Source organism: Pagrus major, chromosome 1, assembly GCF_040436345.1.
Source record: "Pagrus major chromosome 1, Pma_NU_1.0".
Lineage (NCBI taxonomy): Eukaryota > Metazoa > Chordata > Actinopteri > Spariformes > Sparidae > Pagrus > Pagrus major.
In genome coordinates, this window is record NC_133215.1 from 3,172,524 (window position 1) to 3,190,965 (window position 18,442).

The following is an 18,442-nucleotide window of genomic DNA, read 5'->3' on the forward strand; positions in this document are numbered from 1 at the left end:
AGATGAACAACACGCCAACGATTTATAATGTTACATGCAATATGTAAATATTAATCAAACATCCAAAAACATAAATGAAATTATCAACTGAATGTGTTTTTGTCGAAGACGTCTATGTATTGTGTTGCAGAGACATGTACCAGCCGGTCCCGGGCCTGAAGACCTCTTCCTCCCAGCGGTCCAAACCTCCTCCCACCAACCGACCACGCTGTATTAAAACCTGGACACCGTGTCGGAGGAGGAGCCCCGCTCATCCCTGTGAAAGCTGCTCGGTGGCGCTAAAAAAGCTCAACTTCCCGAGCTGGCTAACTTCCTGTTTAGCGCCCGGCTAACTTAAATAGAGATAAATTAATTTAATCGTGAGGCAAATGAGTCATGTCACCGGGGGTTGTGATGCTTGAAAAATAAAGTATCCCCCTTTTTTGTACTGCAGCTTCTTTCGCTAAAGTCTTTTCGGGTCGCTGTGCATCACGTGACGTCGTAATCTCACTGTTTGGCTTCGAAGCCTGCTGCTTGACACCAGCTCTCCAGCTAGCTGCATGGCTAACTGAGCTAACAGTAGCTACAGACACAAACAATACAGTCAGCAGTGGTTAGTGTTCGGAGTTCAACAGGTGGCTAACTCTTACACGTCGCACCTTTAAGGGCCGACCACACCATGTAAATGAAATGCAAAGGAATTCAAACAAAATTCAAAATGGCCGACTTCCTGTTGGGTTTAGGGTTTGGCACCAAGAGGCTTTTTATTAGATCTTGATGTGATGGACATGTCTGCAGAATCTCACACACGTGGGTGAAACGTAGGGGGTGCTGTTGAGCCGCCAGACTCACAAAACCATACATGAGCTTTCACGTACGCTCAGCCGCCGCGAGATTATTCTTCAGTGTAGGAACGAGTTGATGTTTCCAACACGATTTAAGCAAATTCAAAGCAAAAACACACAAACCTGCGACTGTGACTGAGTTTCTACAGACCAGTTTACAGTGAGAGTTTATGGAAACAGAGAGAAAGTCTTGTTTTAAGTGTGTATTTATATTTCTGTCGAAAATATGAAGGTACATGAAGCCTGTTAATGCATGTTTGTGTGTGTGTGTGTGTGTGTGTGTGTGTGTGTGTGTGTGTGTGTTCAGGGACATAAGGCTCTCTTTCTTTCAGCTCCGTCGTCTGTCAGCCTTCATCACTCTCTCACTCGCTCGTTCTCTCGACCGTCTCCCTTTATTTTCAAACTCACATCAAGTGCAACATGTCGGAAAACACACACACACACACGCACACACACACACTGAGAAGAACTGGGGAACGTGTGTGTGTGAGGTTATATAAATGTACTGAAGATGCAGTGTTGTAACCGCTCACTCATAGTTAGCTGGAAGGTAACTATTGATTAAAAACTATTATCAAGTACATTTCTGAGCTGCTGTCAGTGTTGTAAAAAGTAGCCGAAGGTCAAAGTTGAGTAAAAGTATCGTCTTATAAGTACATGTGAAAGTTAGATTACTTGTGTATTTAACATGGATGTAAACACTGTATTTGGCTCTGAGGCAGCAGGTAATCTGTAAAGTAACTAGTAATTAAAGTTATCAGATAAATGTAGTGGAGTAAAAAAAGGACGTCAGAATTGGACTTGAGTAAATGTTTGCATGACTCCCGTCGGTCGGGTGTGACCGTCGCCTCACCTTGCTCGCTGCTGTTGTCTCCGCTGTGAGACGTGTGTCCGCCGCTGGACGGTCCCGGCGTCCCGGCCGATCGGATCGATGCTGCGTCGTCGTGATCTCTGCTCCACGAAATCTGCAGGACACGGATCAGAACAGTGGCGTCAAATGAAATCTGGACCTGAGATTCTCCCAGGAGTGTTTTTCTCTCCACCTCGCCTGTTTGTGCAAAGACAGCACAGCTAGCTTAGCGTTAGCCCGCAGCTAGCTTAGCATCAGCCTGTAGCATCACTACCAGACTCTTCTCCTGTGTGATGAAGACGATCAGCTGACTGGTACCAGAGGAAACTCTGACAGCGTCGGACATGTTGGTTTATTGTCTTTTTCAGAGATCTTGTATTGATTTGTCTGTGAAGAGGGTTCACTCTGGACAGATTTGAGAAGCTGATGAATTTCTCTCTTTTGTAGTTTATTGTTGGATCACTGAGGCTGCTGTTAGCAGGATGAAGTCGAGCTGTTGCTGTTAAAAAAGAGCTTGTAAATGTAAAAAGACAGTTTCGGGACATTAAACCAGTGATCCAAGATGTAAGATCTCTGGAGGTCACACGTGTCGCTTATAAGAAGCACGTGTAGTTTTATAATTTGTTGTCTCGCTCAGATATTAAACTGTTAAAACAACAGAGGAGAACAAGAAACGGAGGACGGTTGAAACATTTGCAGTCAAACTACAATTTCAACTTCTAAAAGACGAGATTCCCCAACGTGTTTAAAAATGATGGAAGTAGATATTTAATGACACTAATCTGCTCCTTCCTACTTTAATCACTCGACAGCGCCACCTACAGAAGTCAACCTGAATAAAGTAAAAGAGCGCCACTGTCCCACCCACACCGTTTGATTGACAGGTGATCATGCAGAGACGCTTCAGTAACAAAAAAAACAAAAAAACAAGACGGACGGGAGGATTATCTGTGTATCATCTGACCAGGAGGAGGCTGGTGAAAATGAAACCAGAGCGCTGGAGCTGCCGGTCATCCGACACTAAGCTGCTCCAGTTCACACTTCGAGGTGATTAAAGGGTTAAAGGCCCGACAAGTGGCTGCTGAGAGCTTCACTGGGAGGCTGATTTAAAACCTGCTCGGCTGGCTCGGGACAAAAAAACACACACAAGCCGACTTCTCACCTCCACTATCACTGAACGACAAGAGGAGAAGAGGGACAAAGATACCTGTGTGTGTGTGTGTGTGTGTGTGTGTGTGTGTGTGTGTGTGTGCAGCTGGACCATCACATCTATAATCTGTCTTCTCTTTACGAGTTCAGCTCTTCAGTTCAGTTAAATAAACCCAGCTGAGCGACTTCGACTGAAGACAAAACTGGAATCGTAACGTTTGACTCATAATCTCGACTCAGCGTTTTCTCACCACATTTACATGTCAGCGACCACAAGCTGCTCACGAAGCCTCCGACTTCAGGCTGAACACCAGTTCGGACTATTCAGACTCATTAGGCCCATTTTTTACACCAACATGGACGAAGTTTGGTTCAGAAATGATCTCATTTAATCGTCAAATCACAATTTTTAAAATGAGGATGAGTCGTTTGTGGTAAATCTTTATACTACTTCACCTGACTTCCTCCTTTGCTGCCACAATAATCACTACATAAGTGAAGAGGATTAAAAAGTCTAAACTTAAATAAATACACTGAAAGAAACCTCATACCGAGGTTTGAATGGGGAACGAGACTTTTCTGAGACAGAAAAAGTTATTTTATACGTTTAAGAGACGACTGATTGATGCTTTTCTGTGTTTCTGCTGTGTTTTTCTATCATCTTGCCTCCTGTTGCTTAATCTTTTGATCTTAGCTGCCTAATCATGTGACTACCCACCGTCTCATACTGATCACGTGACTGCCTGCTAACCTAAACATGTAAGGCGGCCATTTTGTTCTCGCCCTGATGACGGCCTCAATGGCTGAAATGTGTCGGCGTGTCTTCACTGCTGTTGTGATTCACTGCCGACCCGTACGACCCGAAGACACTCCGCTTATTCACAGGAAAACAAGACGCGTGTCCAAACTGTGATGCAACAATAATAATAAAAAAAGCTCTCGGCAGAACAAACGTCAGTGACGGCGAGCTCACCTGGTCCATGTTGTTCCCTGACGACCTGATGAAGTCCTCGCTGTCCGACTTGTTCCCGTCTCTGTCGTCTATAACCAGATCGATCGGCATCTTCCCCTTCAGACAGCTGATGTATCGATGACAGAAGTTATCGCACAGCTCGTGAACCTGGAAATAAGATGCAGAGTCGGTACTTTATGAATGAAACGTAGCTCACGACGACCAAAATGGCCGATAAGATTATGACAATTCACTCAATATATAAGACCAATAAATTAAATTACAGGAATGTAACTGGATGATTACAGAGATTTACAGGGTGACAGTGTTTTTCCTTCTCAACATTAATCTCCTGACTTTATATTGATCAGCAGGTGGTACAAAAAAAGGTCAAAGGTCACGAGACGGACGGGTTGTGTCTGACCTTCTCCAGCTCCAGCAGGTGGAAGCGCAGCACTTGTATCGCCTGGATCATCTGGAAAAACAAACACTTATTTAATTCATGAAAAATAAAATAAAAGCATTAAAATCATTACAGCGTTTAATAAAAACAGAACGATAATAATAATAATAACTCACCAGATTATCCAGCTCTGGGTTTGATGAAAATAAAGGCTTCTCTGATCGGATCTGAACAGAAACACAGAATAAATATTATAATGATTAAAACAACAGCCAGCTGCCCCCGGGGGCCCCGGACCCTCCAGGGGCCGGACCAGAGGGCTCCTGGTTCACTGTGTGGTTTGTGGTCATTTTGGCCCCAAACACAAGTTTTAACTGAGCAAAAAAATCTTTACATAATCTATAAAACAAAACATGTTCCTGATGTCAGACAGAAGCAGAAGCAGATTTTATCAGCTCAAACTAGCTCGCTGAACAAAAAGGTGCAAAATGTCCGAACTCCAGTTTAAAACACTCGTCTGTGGCCCTAAAACCTGGAAATCTGTTAGCATGTTAGCATGTTAGCACGTCCTGTCCCCTCGTCTCAACATCTGAGAGTTTGTTGAATGTGTTTCCAGTTAAATGTGTGAAATAAGATGTGGTTACAACACAAAATCCATCATTAAATGTCCCACAGTTTAAATTATAAATCTCTTCCGTGTGTTAAAAGCAGTTAGCGGTCTGTTTGTAGCCTAACATTAGCTTTTTACTGCTACACATTTAATTTACACTGTTATCCCACAGAGGGAACCAGAGCCATGCTAACTTCAGGGTTAACCTACGACAATACATCATCCCTACACCGCTCTACACTTCTTTCACAGCAGACTACTAATCACACAATGCACAGAAAGTGGGGAAACTGGGGGGGGAAGTGAGGGGCCCTCAGCTCATTTCAGCCCAGAGGCCCTGTAGAGGGTTTAATCCGGCCCTGGACTTCACGATCCTGCAGCTCTGCTCTCCATTAACTCTGACCCGTGGATAAAAATGTGCTCCTCTACCTGTTTGGAGAAGACGGCGATGTCCTCGTTGAAGGAGTCCGAGGAGCAGACGTCTCCTCCGGCCACGCCGCTCTCTCTCGGCGTGCAGGTCGCCAGTTCACATTTTTCAAAAATCAGTGCGAGCAGCGGGAATAAAGGATGTCTGCAGGAGGAAGAGAGAGACGAGGAGGAGGAGGAGGAGGAGGAGGAGGAGGAGGAGGAGGAGGAGGAGGAGGAGGAGGAGGAGGAGGAGGAGGGATCAGCTCAGACTGCAAAACTGTAACACAAGTTTCCTGCTGCCTCAAACTTTCCTAAAGTTTCCATAAGAGACGTTCAAGTAATCATCCACAGATCACTTTAATACAACAACAAAACTAAATTCATTCAATTATTTCACCAATTTACAAAAACACTACTTGGATTTGGAACGTTTGGAGGTGAGAGACGTAAACACATTTCAAAAGTCAACATCCTCTCACACTCTGATAATCCACAGTGCACACAGGGACTATTTCTCCAGGAGGAGGTTCACCTCCAAACTGTTTACAGCAGCAGAAAACAAACTGCATCGTGGGCGGAGGAAGAAAAATCTTAAAGACAGACTCGGACGATTAAAACCTGCTGGAGCAGATGTTTAGAAAGAAGAGCAGGAAGCTGAACGAGGATCGATACTGAAACAAGAAGCAGGTGCTGCTGAAACAAAGCAGGAGGCCTTCTGAACAAACGTTCCTGCGTCATTAAAAACAAGTGAAGACGCGTGTAAAGACGCAGACTTAACCTCAGGTTATGTGGAAATGAAATGTAGAAAATGACTTTAACTGTTTTTCAATTTAAAAGAAAAGCTCAGCCAAAACTGAAAACACAGTCAGAAGTTTCAGAGTCCACGAAACATTTCTGGAGCTTCACAGCAAAGTGTGCAGAAGCTCCGAGATCACAACGGATCTGAGGAGACGCTTTTAAAATCCTCTCTGAAGCTGCTGAGCTGAGCGTCGCGCTGTACGGAGCCATGGAGGTTATTTATTTATTGTTTCTGTTTGCATGGAGGGAGGAGATGATGACTGAGTTTACATGGTTGGGTGAACTAGCCGCCTCTCAGCTGGTGTCGTTAGCCTGACGTCACTTTATCATCTGCGTCTGAAGCTCGTCAGCTCCGACTTTCTCCTCTCCTTTATTTCGTGTCAGTGTGATTAATGTGCAGTTCGCAGTGAAGAACAAACACATTTCACCGAAGAAGCAAAAAGTAAAATGTTTTTTTTTGTTAGTTTTTCGTATTTTGGTTCAAAATAAAATCTACTTTTCGTTGCTTATATCAGGATGAACCCTGCAGACGGGCCCCTTGTTGCACTTCACAGGGAAATATTGTACTTTTTACTCCATTACTTTTATTCCACAGCTGTAGTTAGTTACTTTACAGATAACGTTATTGTATGAGCGTATAAAATATCGTGTTAATCTAAGATAACTCTTATAATAATACAATTTAATGATGAGTAGACAATAAAAACCCTGACAGGAGTCACTGAGCTGCAGAACGAGTACTTTTACTCTTTATACTCTGATTACATTTAGCTGCTCAAACTAAGAAACTCTTTCTTGTAGTGGAGTATTTTTTACATGGAGGTATTTCTACTTTTAAATATACTTTCTTTAACCTCTGGAGTCTGTTTGTAAAGTACAGATAACGCTGGCTCGGCTCGGCTCGGCTCGGCTCGGCCCGGCCTGGATCGGCCTGGATCGGCACCGCTTGCAGCTCCATTCCAAACAAACATGAAATTACAGCAGAACTATTTAGACAGACGAAGGAAACTGTGTGTCCTCGTCAGTTTTTCTCTTTAAACAGTGTCAGTAAACTCATCGTACCCATAAATGGCGTCTTTGTCCCTCTTGGCGGCGTCCCCGGCTGTGGCGGCCATGCTGCTGCTGGTGTGGGTGGACTGGGGGTACTGGTGTGGAGGGTACGGCCCGGCGGCGGCGGCGGCGGCCAGGTGCACGGCCTGCAGGGAGCGGGCGGCCGCGGCGTGGTGGTGGTGGTGGTGGTGGTGGTGGTGAGGGTCTCCGTACACCCCACCCACCCCCTCCAGCCCGTAGTGGGCCAGGTCTTCATACTGAAACAGAGATAAGAGCTGTGTGACCTTTGACCTCTGGGGCTGTGCTGCAGGAGGCCAAACACCTCGAGACCTGAGCGACGAGCGCCGCCAAAACAGACCGAGCTCAGGGTTTAGAGGCAGGACGAGGGTGTTTAAAGGAACAGTTCAAACAGGACAGTAACCTCAGCCACCGTCTCCTCCTGATGATATAAAGTCCACACAACATTTCTGGAGCTTCACAGTAAAACAGAGTTGCAGCGTTCTGCTGAACAACTGAAGCAGCTGGAGACAAAAAACATGAAATGTCTCCAAACAGCTCGTCTGCTGTGATCACAGTCTGCAGACGCCCCGAGATACAAGACGTTATTCACTCTGTCCTGTGAGCTGAAGCTTCAGTGGAGCTGCTGAGCTAACAGCGTTAGCACACAGCCCGTCTGAGGCGTCTGCACGAGGGTGTAAATAACGTCTTTTCAGATCAGTTTGGGATCTCGGGGCTTCTGTTCGAGCTGCTTGGAGCCATTTTAAGTTTCAAAACAAGTCTCCAGCTGCTTCAGTTCATGAACTCTACGTACACTCCAGTTTGATTTAAAAGTGGTGATGTCACAATAACTACAGGAGAAAGAAAAGACACAGACTGAAACACAAGTCGACGCTAAACTCAGAAAATGAAACACAAACTTTTTGTTTCTCGTAACAAAGAGAAACTTCTTTAAAGACCGACGTCGATTTTTTATTTGTATATTAAAAGATGCACAACGTGAGAAATGTTCATCAGAAGAGCGGCTGATTATTTTCTGCCTAAACAAACTAAATAAACAAGCTTTACTGTGTTTATATGTGGCGGACCCTGCCACCTTTCTAGCTTCAAACAGTGTTCTGGGACCTTACTTTCATCTGAGAGCAGCTGGTTTATTCACTTATGCAATAAAGTTTGTATTATTACCTCATTAATATTGTAAATATTAAAGTTCTGAGTTTGAGTTTCCTCCAAAAAAAACACGTAGTGCTCCTTTAATCTACAAATACACTCAAATAACATCTGGTAGAGAAAAAAATACCTCAAACACAAAATAATAAAAGTAAATCCAACAGAATAAAACGACTTGTTGATTTTCTCTAACGTGACTGAAACTGTGACGTTTTAGAAAATAATGTTTTACACATTTAAAGACACAGTTTGTGTTTAAAACTCTTATTTTTATGTTCTTATAAAACTTCAGATTATCACAGATTATTATGTGAACAATAAAAAGTACGATTAAAAAACAGTTTTCTGACTTCTTTAAGAAACAATAAAACCCGGACACATGAAGCAGCAGAAGGATCTGCGTTTTAGGAAGTTTGTCCACAAAATAAACACAAGAGAATAAAATAACATCAGGACAGAATAAAGATTTCTGCCGTCTGTTCCTGTCGTCTTGTTCATGTCTTGTTCATGTCGTCTCACAGGATCGATCCTCACAGCTTTTGGGAAAACTTTGAGTTTTTTTAACCCTTTAAAACTTCAGACTGTGAAAATTAAATGATGTCATAGAAAAACTAGAAACTACATTTACAGATAAAAAATCATCCAAATAATAATTTAATGAAACTAATTGTGTCGTAACTTTAAAAACAAAGTTTTTCACTCAGTCATTCTCTGTGTTTGCATCGTGGACAAAATAATGTGAACAGTAAAAAACAAGTTAAAACAAAAGGTCTCAGACTGAAACTGATCTTTATTCATCTTATTAATCACTTTGATTAATATTTATATTGTTGTTCGTGTCCTCATGAGCTCTGACTTCACTCTGCAGCGAAAACAAGTTTTGTTCTCGGACACAAAAGTGATTTTATCTTCAGAGAGAAAAGAAGAATCGTTTTAAAATGTTTGTCTGACGAGTAAAAGTTGAAACACAGGCGGGTTTGTTATCTGAGTGATTTACATCAGGACACGTGAAGTTTAACTGTTTCATCTTTAAACATGTTTTAACAGTTAATTAGTTTGTTTTAATTTAAGCAAACAAAGTTCATCTTTTAGGGTTTTTGTTGTGTTTTAATTTGTGTTTTGTCTTTATGTGCAACAGGTTTTTATTTAATAGATTTTAAAAACAGAATTGAGTTCAGAATAATTTCATAAAAAATATCTGTGATCTGAAGAAACGACGAGAGAAAACATTTTGATTTGTCTGAAAATTAAAAAGGTGATTTTAGTTTAATTCCTGTAAAAACTCTGATGTGTTTAATAATAAAGTTTTAATCTTCCACACAGCATCTCTACATTAATAACTGTGTCTTGATTTAAATCACATGAATGTATTTTATTCTTCACTCATATATTTTCGTTTCGCTCTTTATAATTCAGTTTCTTTGTTTTTCTAATTAAATCTCGACTCTTGCTCACATGACACGTCACATATTTACATGACAAAGAGTTTTAAAGTGTAACAGCCTCTCATCGGGCGCCGATCAGAGATCAATCAAGCGACAGGTTCAACTTTGACCTCGGACACAGAATGAATTATAAATAAATGTAGAAATGTTTTAATTTACGCACGAGTCCTGTGATAAAGCCGTGTTGTCTCGCGGAGCCGTTGAATCTCGCTCACTTCAGATTTAATAAACTGGATGTAAAGTTTCGGTCGCGCGGCCTCAGACTGTCTGAACGTGCCGGTGACGTGTTTACGGAGTTTACAGCCTCGTTATAACGTGTGAACACTTTCACTGCATCAGCCTGGAAATAAAACCAGTTTGTTAAAAGTTCATAAAAACATTTTGTTGTTGGAGGAAAAAAAAACAAAAACAAAGTTTGTGTCATAAATCAACAGAAGAGAAATAAAGTTTAAGGCCTTTAAAGTTCAGAACAAACTCATTTTATCTGAAGTCTTTATTTAGTTTTTATTATTTAAATGATTAATGATTTTTTATTTCGCTGTTTTTTCTTTGTTTAGTGATTTAAAGTGGATTTAAAGCGGCTGAAGCTTCGTCACAGTTTCACTGCTGCACTTTAGATTCACTACAGCTAAAGTTTGATTTTTATATATAAATCTGTTCATATTAAAACAAAGTGGAAGTAAAATACTTTTAATAAAAAAATAAATCAGGAAAGATAAGTTTTGATCTTTGCAGTAAAAGTTTGATGGATTATTTTTGACGCACGGGACAAAAGTTTGTGTCATTACGAGCTCAAACTGTAAAATAAAATTAAATCTGTTTAAGAAACAACGTTAATGTTAAAATATAGAAATATAAATTAAATATCTATTTTTAAAAGCTGAATTTATCCTTCAGAGTGTTTGTTCCGTTTCCTCTGAGTTGTGTTTTAACGTGCAGACAAACTGCTCCGCACTTCATCAGCCCGACTCGTCCTCGCGTCTCCGCGCGCTAATAAAAGTTGATTTTTACGCACCCGTTGCGCCATCGGCCCCGTCTCTCCGCCCGGACTCCAGGTGACTGCTGCGGGGCAAAACACACATCCAACTCCCCGGTACCGGAGCGTTAATCAGTTAATCCCGTGTTGCACCGTGTGTCCAGCGGGTCCAGCCGCGGAGAGAACCGCACAAACACACGCAGAGCGGCGGCAGCAGGTCCCCGCGAGGCTCCGCGGCGCTCCGCTCTCCACCGGGACCGACCGACGGCGACGCTCCTCCAGCGGCGGCAGCAGCAGCGGCAGCAGCCCGGGCAGACGCTGTCCTGCTCCCGGCCTCCAGCTCCAGGCAACAACCAACCAAACAGGCAGCCAGTCCAGGGCTCAGTCCGCAGGCCGAATCCGATCAGTGAACATCCAAACCGGGGCGCTGAAGTGACGCGGACCCGCCCGCTGCGCTCTGAGCGGCCGTGCGGCGCTGTCGTCTGCGCGGAGATGCGTTCAAATCCCCACCGCAGCTCCGGAGGAGCGGCTTCCTCCTCCCTCAGAGCAGAGCAGGCCGTCCGGGGGTGAGGGAGGGAGGAGGAGGGGGGAGAGGGGGGAAGTTTCTTCTCTCACTTAAAGGAGCAGAGACCCACAAGACCTGAGAGGGACAAGTATCTACTCAAGTACTGCACACGCTCAAAGTACTGGTACTTTACAAGAGTACTTTCCATTTTCAATTTCAAAATAAGAGAGGAGAGAAATCATGCTTCAACTGTCGACTTCATTTAGGACGAATAGTTTGTTTTAAGTTAACTGAAGCTGAAAACACATCCTGAGTGAAGTTAAGATCAGCGACTGTTCAGATCTTCCTTATGATTTCCTCACGTCACTGGACTCAGCTGCTGCAGCTGCTCCTCACGATCAGAGAAAAAGTGGAAACGTTTGATAAAGTTTCCACAACAGACATTTTTCTTCAAAGTATAAAAACAAAGGTCTCAGGAGAGTTTCACCTCTCACACAATGCATGCTGGGAAGTCTGATCGTGTGTCTATGAGCTGCCTGAACATCACATTCATCCAACTCATCATTAAAGTCAGAAGACCTCAGTATCAGAGCTCGTGTTCATCAGTTCAGACTGAAGATTAAACTCAACTTTGACTTGAATCAACTTGAAACTGATAAAACTTGTTTGTGTGCGTTGAGTTTATTACAAAAGATGAGTTGATTCAACATTCATTTGATTTGTTGCCTTTAATTTACTGCAGACTTTTATTTATACTCTCAGAGATGAATGTAACTAAATACATTTACTCATGTACTGTACTCAAATACAGTTCTGGAGTACTTTACTTGAGTATTTCTACTTTACACGTCCACTCTGCTACATTTTGAAGACAAATATTGAACTTTTTGCTCTTCTATAATCATTCAGTAACTTTAGTTACTAGTTACCTGTGTTGTAACAAGTAACTAGAGGTCATACTTGAGTAAAAGTAAAGATATGGTGTTGAGATATTTAGTGAAAGTCTCCTGTGTGAATAATAGGCTACTTGAGTGAAAGTCTTAAAGTATCTGATATTCTGATGCACTAAAACCTCAAATGTAATCCTCTGGCAATAGATGTACTTGAGTATAAAAGAAGTAATGAGTAAAAGTAATATATTTCAATCCAGTATTATTCATACAGGTGACTTTTACTTTACGTTTTTTTACTTCTACTCAGGCTTGACTTCAAGTTACTTTCTACAACACAGGTAACTAGTAACTAAAGTAACTGAATGATGATAGAAGAGCAACAGTTCAATATTTGTCTTCCAGATGTAGCGGTGTAAAGTAGCAGAACATGGAAATACTCCAGTAAAGCACAAGTACCTCATAATGTTACTTCAGTACAGTACTTGAGTAAATGTACTTAGTTACATTTTATCACTGAAAAGTATAGAATACATAGTCTGCAGTCAGTTTTAGGCCAGAAAGCAAATGAGGAGCGTCTTCTTTCAGTTACTTTTTAACAGCAGACAGGACGGATCATCACACTCATCAAATAATGCTGCGTGTTGTTCAAGAAATCAAGTCAAAGCAATAAAACGTGTTCTTCACCCTGAGCTCGGACCTTCAGCTCAGACTTTCAGCTCGGACCTCCAGCTCGGACCTTCAGCTCGGACCTCCAGCTCAGACCTCCAGCTCGGACCTTCAGCTCGGACCTTCAGCTCAGACCTCCAGCTCGGACCTTCAGCTCTGAGACGTCAGCTCGGACCTTCAGCTCGGACCTCCAGCTCGGACCTTCAGCTCGGACCTTCAGCTCTGAGACGTCAGTTCGGACCTTCAGCTCGGACCTTCAGCTCGGACCTTCAGCTCTGAGACGTCAGTTCGGACCTTCAGCTCGGACCTTCAGCTCGGACCTTCAGCTCGGACCTCCAGCTCTGAGACGTCAGTTCGGACCTTCAGCTCGGACCTTCAGCTCTGAGACGTCAGTTCGGACCTTCAGCTCGGACCTTCAGCTCGGACCTTCAGCTCGGACCTCCAGCTCTGAGACGTCAGTTCGGACCTTCAGCTCGGACCTTCAGCTCTGAGACGTCAGTTCGGACCTTCAGCTCGGACCTTCAGCTCAGACCTTCAGCTCAGACCTTCAGCTCGGACCTTCAGCTCAGACCTTCAGCTCAGACCTTCAGCTCGGACCTCCAGCTCTGAGACGTCTGCTCCACCTGGTGTCTGTAAAGAGTTCAGACCAGCCGGAGGTCCAAACAAACCACAGATGTTTCCTTCAGTAACGAGATGAAGATCCTGATGAAACATCTGTTTGATCGGTTTGTGTTGAAGAATCAAAGACTTTAAATGTTAAAGAACACAGAAATATAAAAAACAACAAATAACATTTACCTTAAAACTACAGAGACGAATGTTAAATTGTTGGTATGAACATAAACCTTCATATGACGAGCTACATGTTTAATTACAGATAATTATTGTCATTTTACAGACATGTGTATGTAATTAAATAACAGTTGGTTTGTTAATTAACAGATAATGTCCATCACTTTGTGTATACAATTAAAAAAACAACAGGAAACTACTGTTAAAGGTTTTTTTAAGTTACAGATCGATTATAGACGAACAAAAGTTCAATATCTGCCTCAACAGATGCAGCAGAGTGGAAGAGTAAAGTAGCAGAACGTGGAAATAAGAAGAAAAGTACTTCAGAACTGTGTTTGAGTATTAACAGAAACTGTGAATCTGACACTGCAGTGTGAGTGTGAGGCCGCTGGTCTGTCAGCGCCATCTACAGGCTGCAGCGTTCGGTACAACTCAACGTGTCTGAAATGAATCCTGATGAGTGTTTTATCTGAAGACAGAAGACGCACCTGCTCAGGTGTTCAGCTCTGTGCCGTCACGGTCACCGTCAGCAGGAGTGTGTGTCAGTGTGTGTCCTCAGTGTGTGTCACAGTGTGTGTCACAGTGTGTCCTCAGTGTGTCCTCAGTGTGTGTCGTCACAGTGTGTGTCACAGTGTGTCCTCAGTGTGTCCTCAGTGTGTCGTCACAGTGTGTGTCACAGTGTGTCCTCAGCGTGTCGTCACAGTGTCGTCACAGTGTGTGTCACAGTGTGTCCTCAGTGTGTCACAGTGTGTGTCACGGTGTCGTCACAGTGTGTGTCACAGTGTGTCCTCAGTGTGTCGTCACAGTGTGTGTCACAGTGTGTCCTCAGTGTGTCACAGTGTGTGTCACAGTGTCGTCACAGTGTGTGTCACAGTGTGTCCTCACAGTGTGTCGTCACAGTGTGTGTCACAGTGTGTCCTCACAGTGTGTCCTCAGTGTGTCGTCACAGTGTGTGTCACAGTGTGTCCTCAGTGTGTCACAGTGTGTGTCACGGTGTGTCCTCAGTGTGTCGTCACAGTGTGTGTCACGGTGTGTGTCACAGTGTGTGTCACAGTGTGTGTCCTCAGTGTGTCCTCACAGTGTGTCGTCACAGAGTGTCGTCACAGAGTGTCGAGTGTCAGTGTGTGTCAGTGTGTCCTCACAGTGTGTCGTCACAGAGTGTCGTCACAGTGTCGTCACAGTGTGTCCTCAGTGTGTCACAGTGTGTGTCACGGTGTGTCCTCAGTGTGTCGTCACAGTGTGTGTCACGGTGTGTGTCACAGTGTGTGTCCTCAGTGTGTCCTCACAGTGTGTCGTCACAGAGTGTCGTCACAGTGTCGTCACAGTGTGTCCTCAGTGTGTCACAGTGTGTGTCACGGTGTGTCCTCAGTGTGTCGTCACAGTGTGTGTCACGGTGTGTGTCACAGTGTGTCGTCACAGTGTGTCCTCAGTGTGTCGTCACAGAAGTTAAAAAGGACGAGACGATCTAAAACAACATGTCGTCACAGAAGGACAATGAACTGCTGCACTGTCTCCATCAGGCTGTGAAGCTGAGCAGGTGAATCAAAAGCTTTATATACTCACAAGATGTCTGACTGTTTGTCAATTATCCAATGAGACGCGGACACACAGATGTCCCGCCTCTGACGGATGCTGCACCAAACTTCAAAATAAAAGGTTCACAACGAGCTGGATGTGAGTAGAAAATCAAAGTGAGCATAAAACTACAAACTTCATTCGGTTGTCTTTATAACACCAGTAAATAAGGAAATTATCTTTATTTGTATCCAGTAAAAGTTCACTTCACTTCATCTGTTACCTGATCAGCTAATACACAGATTTTTTTTAGATGAAGGTATTTTTATATAATCGCATATAATTTTAACTTCATTGCAATGAATAAAGAAGGTGTTGGCAAGATTGTAGGAAAAAAAAGTATCCAACCAAAAAAGTAAATAGTAAAAACTCCACTGCAGTTTCCTGTCTGGATCATTAAAGTCAAAACTTGTTTCATATTCAGAGTCAAATTTGCGACAGAAGCTGCGTCTGTCGTCATAACTTGACTAAAAAATGAAGCGACCTGGACTGACACTGGAGAAATGGATTAAAGGAGTGGCTTTAAAACTCTTCCTGGAGCTTTGATATGTTCATATAGCCTGAAAATAAATAAATAGATGAATCTGAGCCAGGATTTATTGTACATGTGACCCAACTTCCCAGAGAAAAGTCCACACACACAAGAAAGACGTTAAAAAAAACCTGCATTGGAAAAATCTAAGTTGCATTTTATTAATTAATTAATGTTCAGTGATATTTTCTGTCCATGATATCTTCTTAAACTTGATCTGAATCTAAATTCCACCTTAAAAACTGCACTGGACCGTCCAAACAGAGTGAGACCAGATGAAGACACAGAGTCAGTTTAATAAGATCTGGTGAGTAAAACACAGTCAGAGTCACGTCGACCACCTCTTCACCCAACACACACTGCAGGATGTTGTGCTCAGCACAGCTGTGGAGCAGATGTGAGCGCACAGCTGCAGTGACGCTGTCTGACCACTGGGTGTCACTGAAACACAGTGTGACTGAAGAGCAGAGACATGTTGGACTGACGGCTGATAACAGACTGAAGGGACCGGAAACCCAGGCTTTTATTTTGAAAAGTGTCAGAGTGAAGTACTGGAGTGAAGTACTGGAGTGAAGCATCAGAGTGAAGTACTGGAGTGAAGTACTGGAGTGAAGTATCAGAGTGAAGAACTGGAGTGAAGTATCAGAGTGAAGTATCAGAGTGAAGTATCAGAGTGAAGTACTGGAGTGAAGTATCAAAGTAAAGTACTGGAGTGAAGTATCAGAGTGAAGTACTGGAGTGAAGTACTGGAGTGAAGTATCAGAGTGAAGTATCAAAGTAAAGTACTGGAGTGAAGTATCAGAGTGAAGTACTGGAGTGAAGTATCAGAGTGAAGTACTGGAGTGAAGTATCAAAGTAAAGTACTGGAGTGAAGTATCAGAGTGAAGTACTGGAGTGAAGTACTGGAGTGAAGTATCAGAGTGAAGTACTGGAGTAAAGTATCAAAGTAAAGTACTGGAGTGAAGTATCAGAGTGAAGTACTGGAGTGAAGTACTGGAGTGAAGTATCAGAGTGAAGTATCAGAGTGAAGTACTGGAGTGAAGTATCAAAGTAAAGTACTGGAGTGAAGTATCAGAGTGAAGTACTGGAGTGAAGTACTGGAGTGAAGTATCAGAGTGAAGTACTGGAGTGAAGTATCAAAGTAAAGTACTGGAGTGAAGTATCAGAGTGAAGTACTGGAGTGAAGTACTGGAGTGAAGTATCAGAGTGAAGTATCAGAGTGAAGTATCAAAGTAAAGTACTGGAGTGAAGTATCAGAGTGAAGTACTGGAGTGAAGTATCAGAGTGAAGTATCAGAGTGAAGTACTGGAGTGAAGTATCAGAGTGAAGTACTGGAGTGAAGTATCAAAGTAAAGTACTGGAGTGAAGTATCAGAGTGAAGTACTGGAGTGAAGTACTGGAGTGAAGTATCAGAGTGAAGTACTGGAGTGAAGTATCAAAGTAAAGTACTGGAGTGAAGTATCAGAGTGAAGTACTGGAGTGAAGTACTGGAGTGAAGTATCAGAGTGAAGTATCAGAGTGAAGTATCAAAGTAAAGTACTGGAGTGAAGTATCAGAGTGAAGTACTGGAGTGAAGTACTGGAGTGAAGTACTGGAGTGAAGTATCAGAGTGAAGTACTGGAGTGAAGTATCAGAGTGAAGTACTGGAGTGAAGTACTGGAGTGAAGTACCAGAGTGAAGTATCAGAGTGAAGTACTGGAGTGAAGTACTGGAGTGAAGTATCAGAGTGAAGTATCAGAGTGAAGTACTGGAGTGAAGTACTGGAGTGAAGTATCAGAGTGAAGTACTGGAGTGAAGTACTGGAGTGAAGTATCAGAGTGAAGTATCAGAGTGAAGTACTGGAGTGAAGTATCAGAGTGAAGTACTGGAGTGAAGTACAACTACTACTACTACTACTACAGTACTACTACTAGTAGAGTACTACTACTACTACTACTACTACTACTGATACTTCGTACAACTACTGCTCCCACTGATACTACTCCTGCTACTACTTTGACTAATACTTTTACTAATACTACTACTACTCCATCTATTACTACTGCCACTACTACTGCTACTACAGTACTACTACTACAGTACTATTTCTACTATTACTACTACTACTACTGATACTTAGTACAACTACTGCTTCCACTGATACTAATACTACTATAGTGATGGAAAAGTATTCAAATAATGTATTTAATAAGTGAAGAGGTAAATATACTGCAGTAAGTAATAAAGTACTGTATTGATATTTAAAGTGAAGTAAAAGTACAGAGGTGTCATCATCAGTCACAGCAGTACTCGTCATGCTGAGTTATGTTGCAGTACTTCTGTCCACTGTACTCCAGTTGTTCATATCAAATACTACATTACTGCTGTACATCATATCTACATACTAATACTTTAATAATATCTGTAATACTCTGTCTGTTACTGGAGTACTAGTACACATGTGCAGTATTATTGGTGTGTGTATCAGGGTCGTTACAGATATTAAACATTATTATTATTACTAATATTATTATATGGTAACAGCACGTGACTCTGCAGTCCTTCGGGTCTGACGTCACCCCCTCCTCCTCCTCCTCCTCCTCCTCCTCCCCCTCCTCCCCCTCCTCCTCCTCCTCCTCCTCCTCCTCAGTCCGCTCCGCTCCGCTCCTCCTGCGCTCACTCAATCCAACATGGAGTAAGGAGGAGATGGGGCTCGTCCGGGGCCATCCTCACCGACACCAGCGCACCATTTTCGGTCACCGCATTCCAGCTCGGGTCGGCGGGGGAGGAGGTAGAGGAGGCGGCGGAGGAGGAGGAGGAGGAGGAGGAGGAAGAAGAAGAGGACGACAAGGCGTAGGAGGAGGAGGA

General features: G+C 43.0%; 1 protein-coding gene across 1 annotated transcript in view; it reads right to left on the minus strand.

Moving 5' to 3' along the window:
* The window catches only part of LOC140995360 (homeobox protein Meis1-like), a 48,236-nt gene extending 37,062 nt beyond the window's left edge, over nt 1–11,174 (minus strand). Inside the window, exons 1-7 of the mRNA XM_073465337.1 lie at nt 10,672–11,174; nt 7,057–7,301; nt 5,218–5,359; nt 4,355–4,405; nt 4,200–4,250; nt 3,797–3,943; nt 1,678–1,789 (exon numbers count right to left, since the gene is read on the minus strand). Coding sequence (XP_073321438.1) covers nt 1,678–1,789; nt 3,797–3,943; nt 4,200–4,250; nt 4,355–4,405; nt 5,218–5,359; nt 7,057–7,301; nt 10,672–10,683 — 760 coding nt within the window. The 5' untranslated portion in view covers nt 10,684–11,174. The remainder of the gene's footprint in view (nt 1–1,677; nt 1,790–3,796; nt 3,944–4,199; nt 4,251–4,354; nt 4,406–5,217; nt 5,360–7,056; nt 7,302–10,671) is intronic.
* Nucleotides 11,175–18,442: the final 7,268 nt, after the last annotated feature.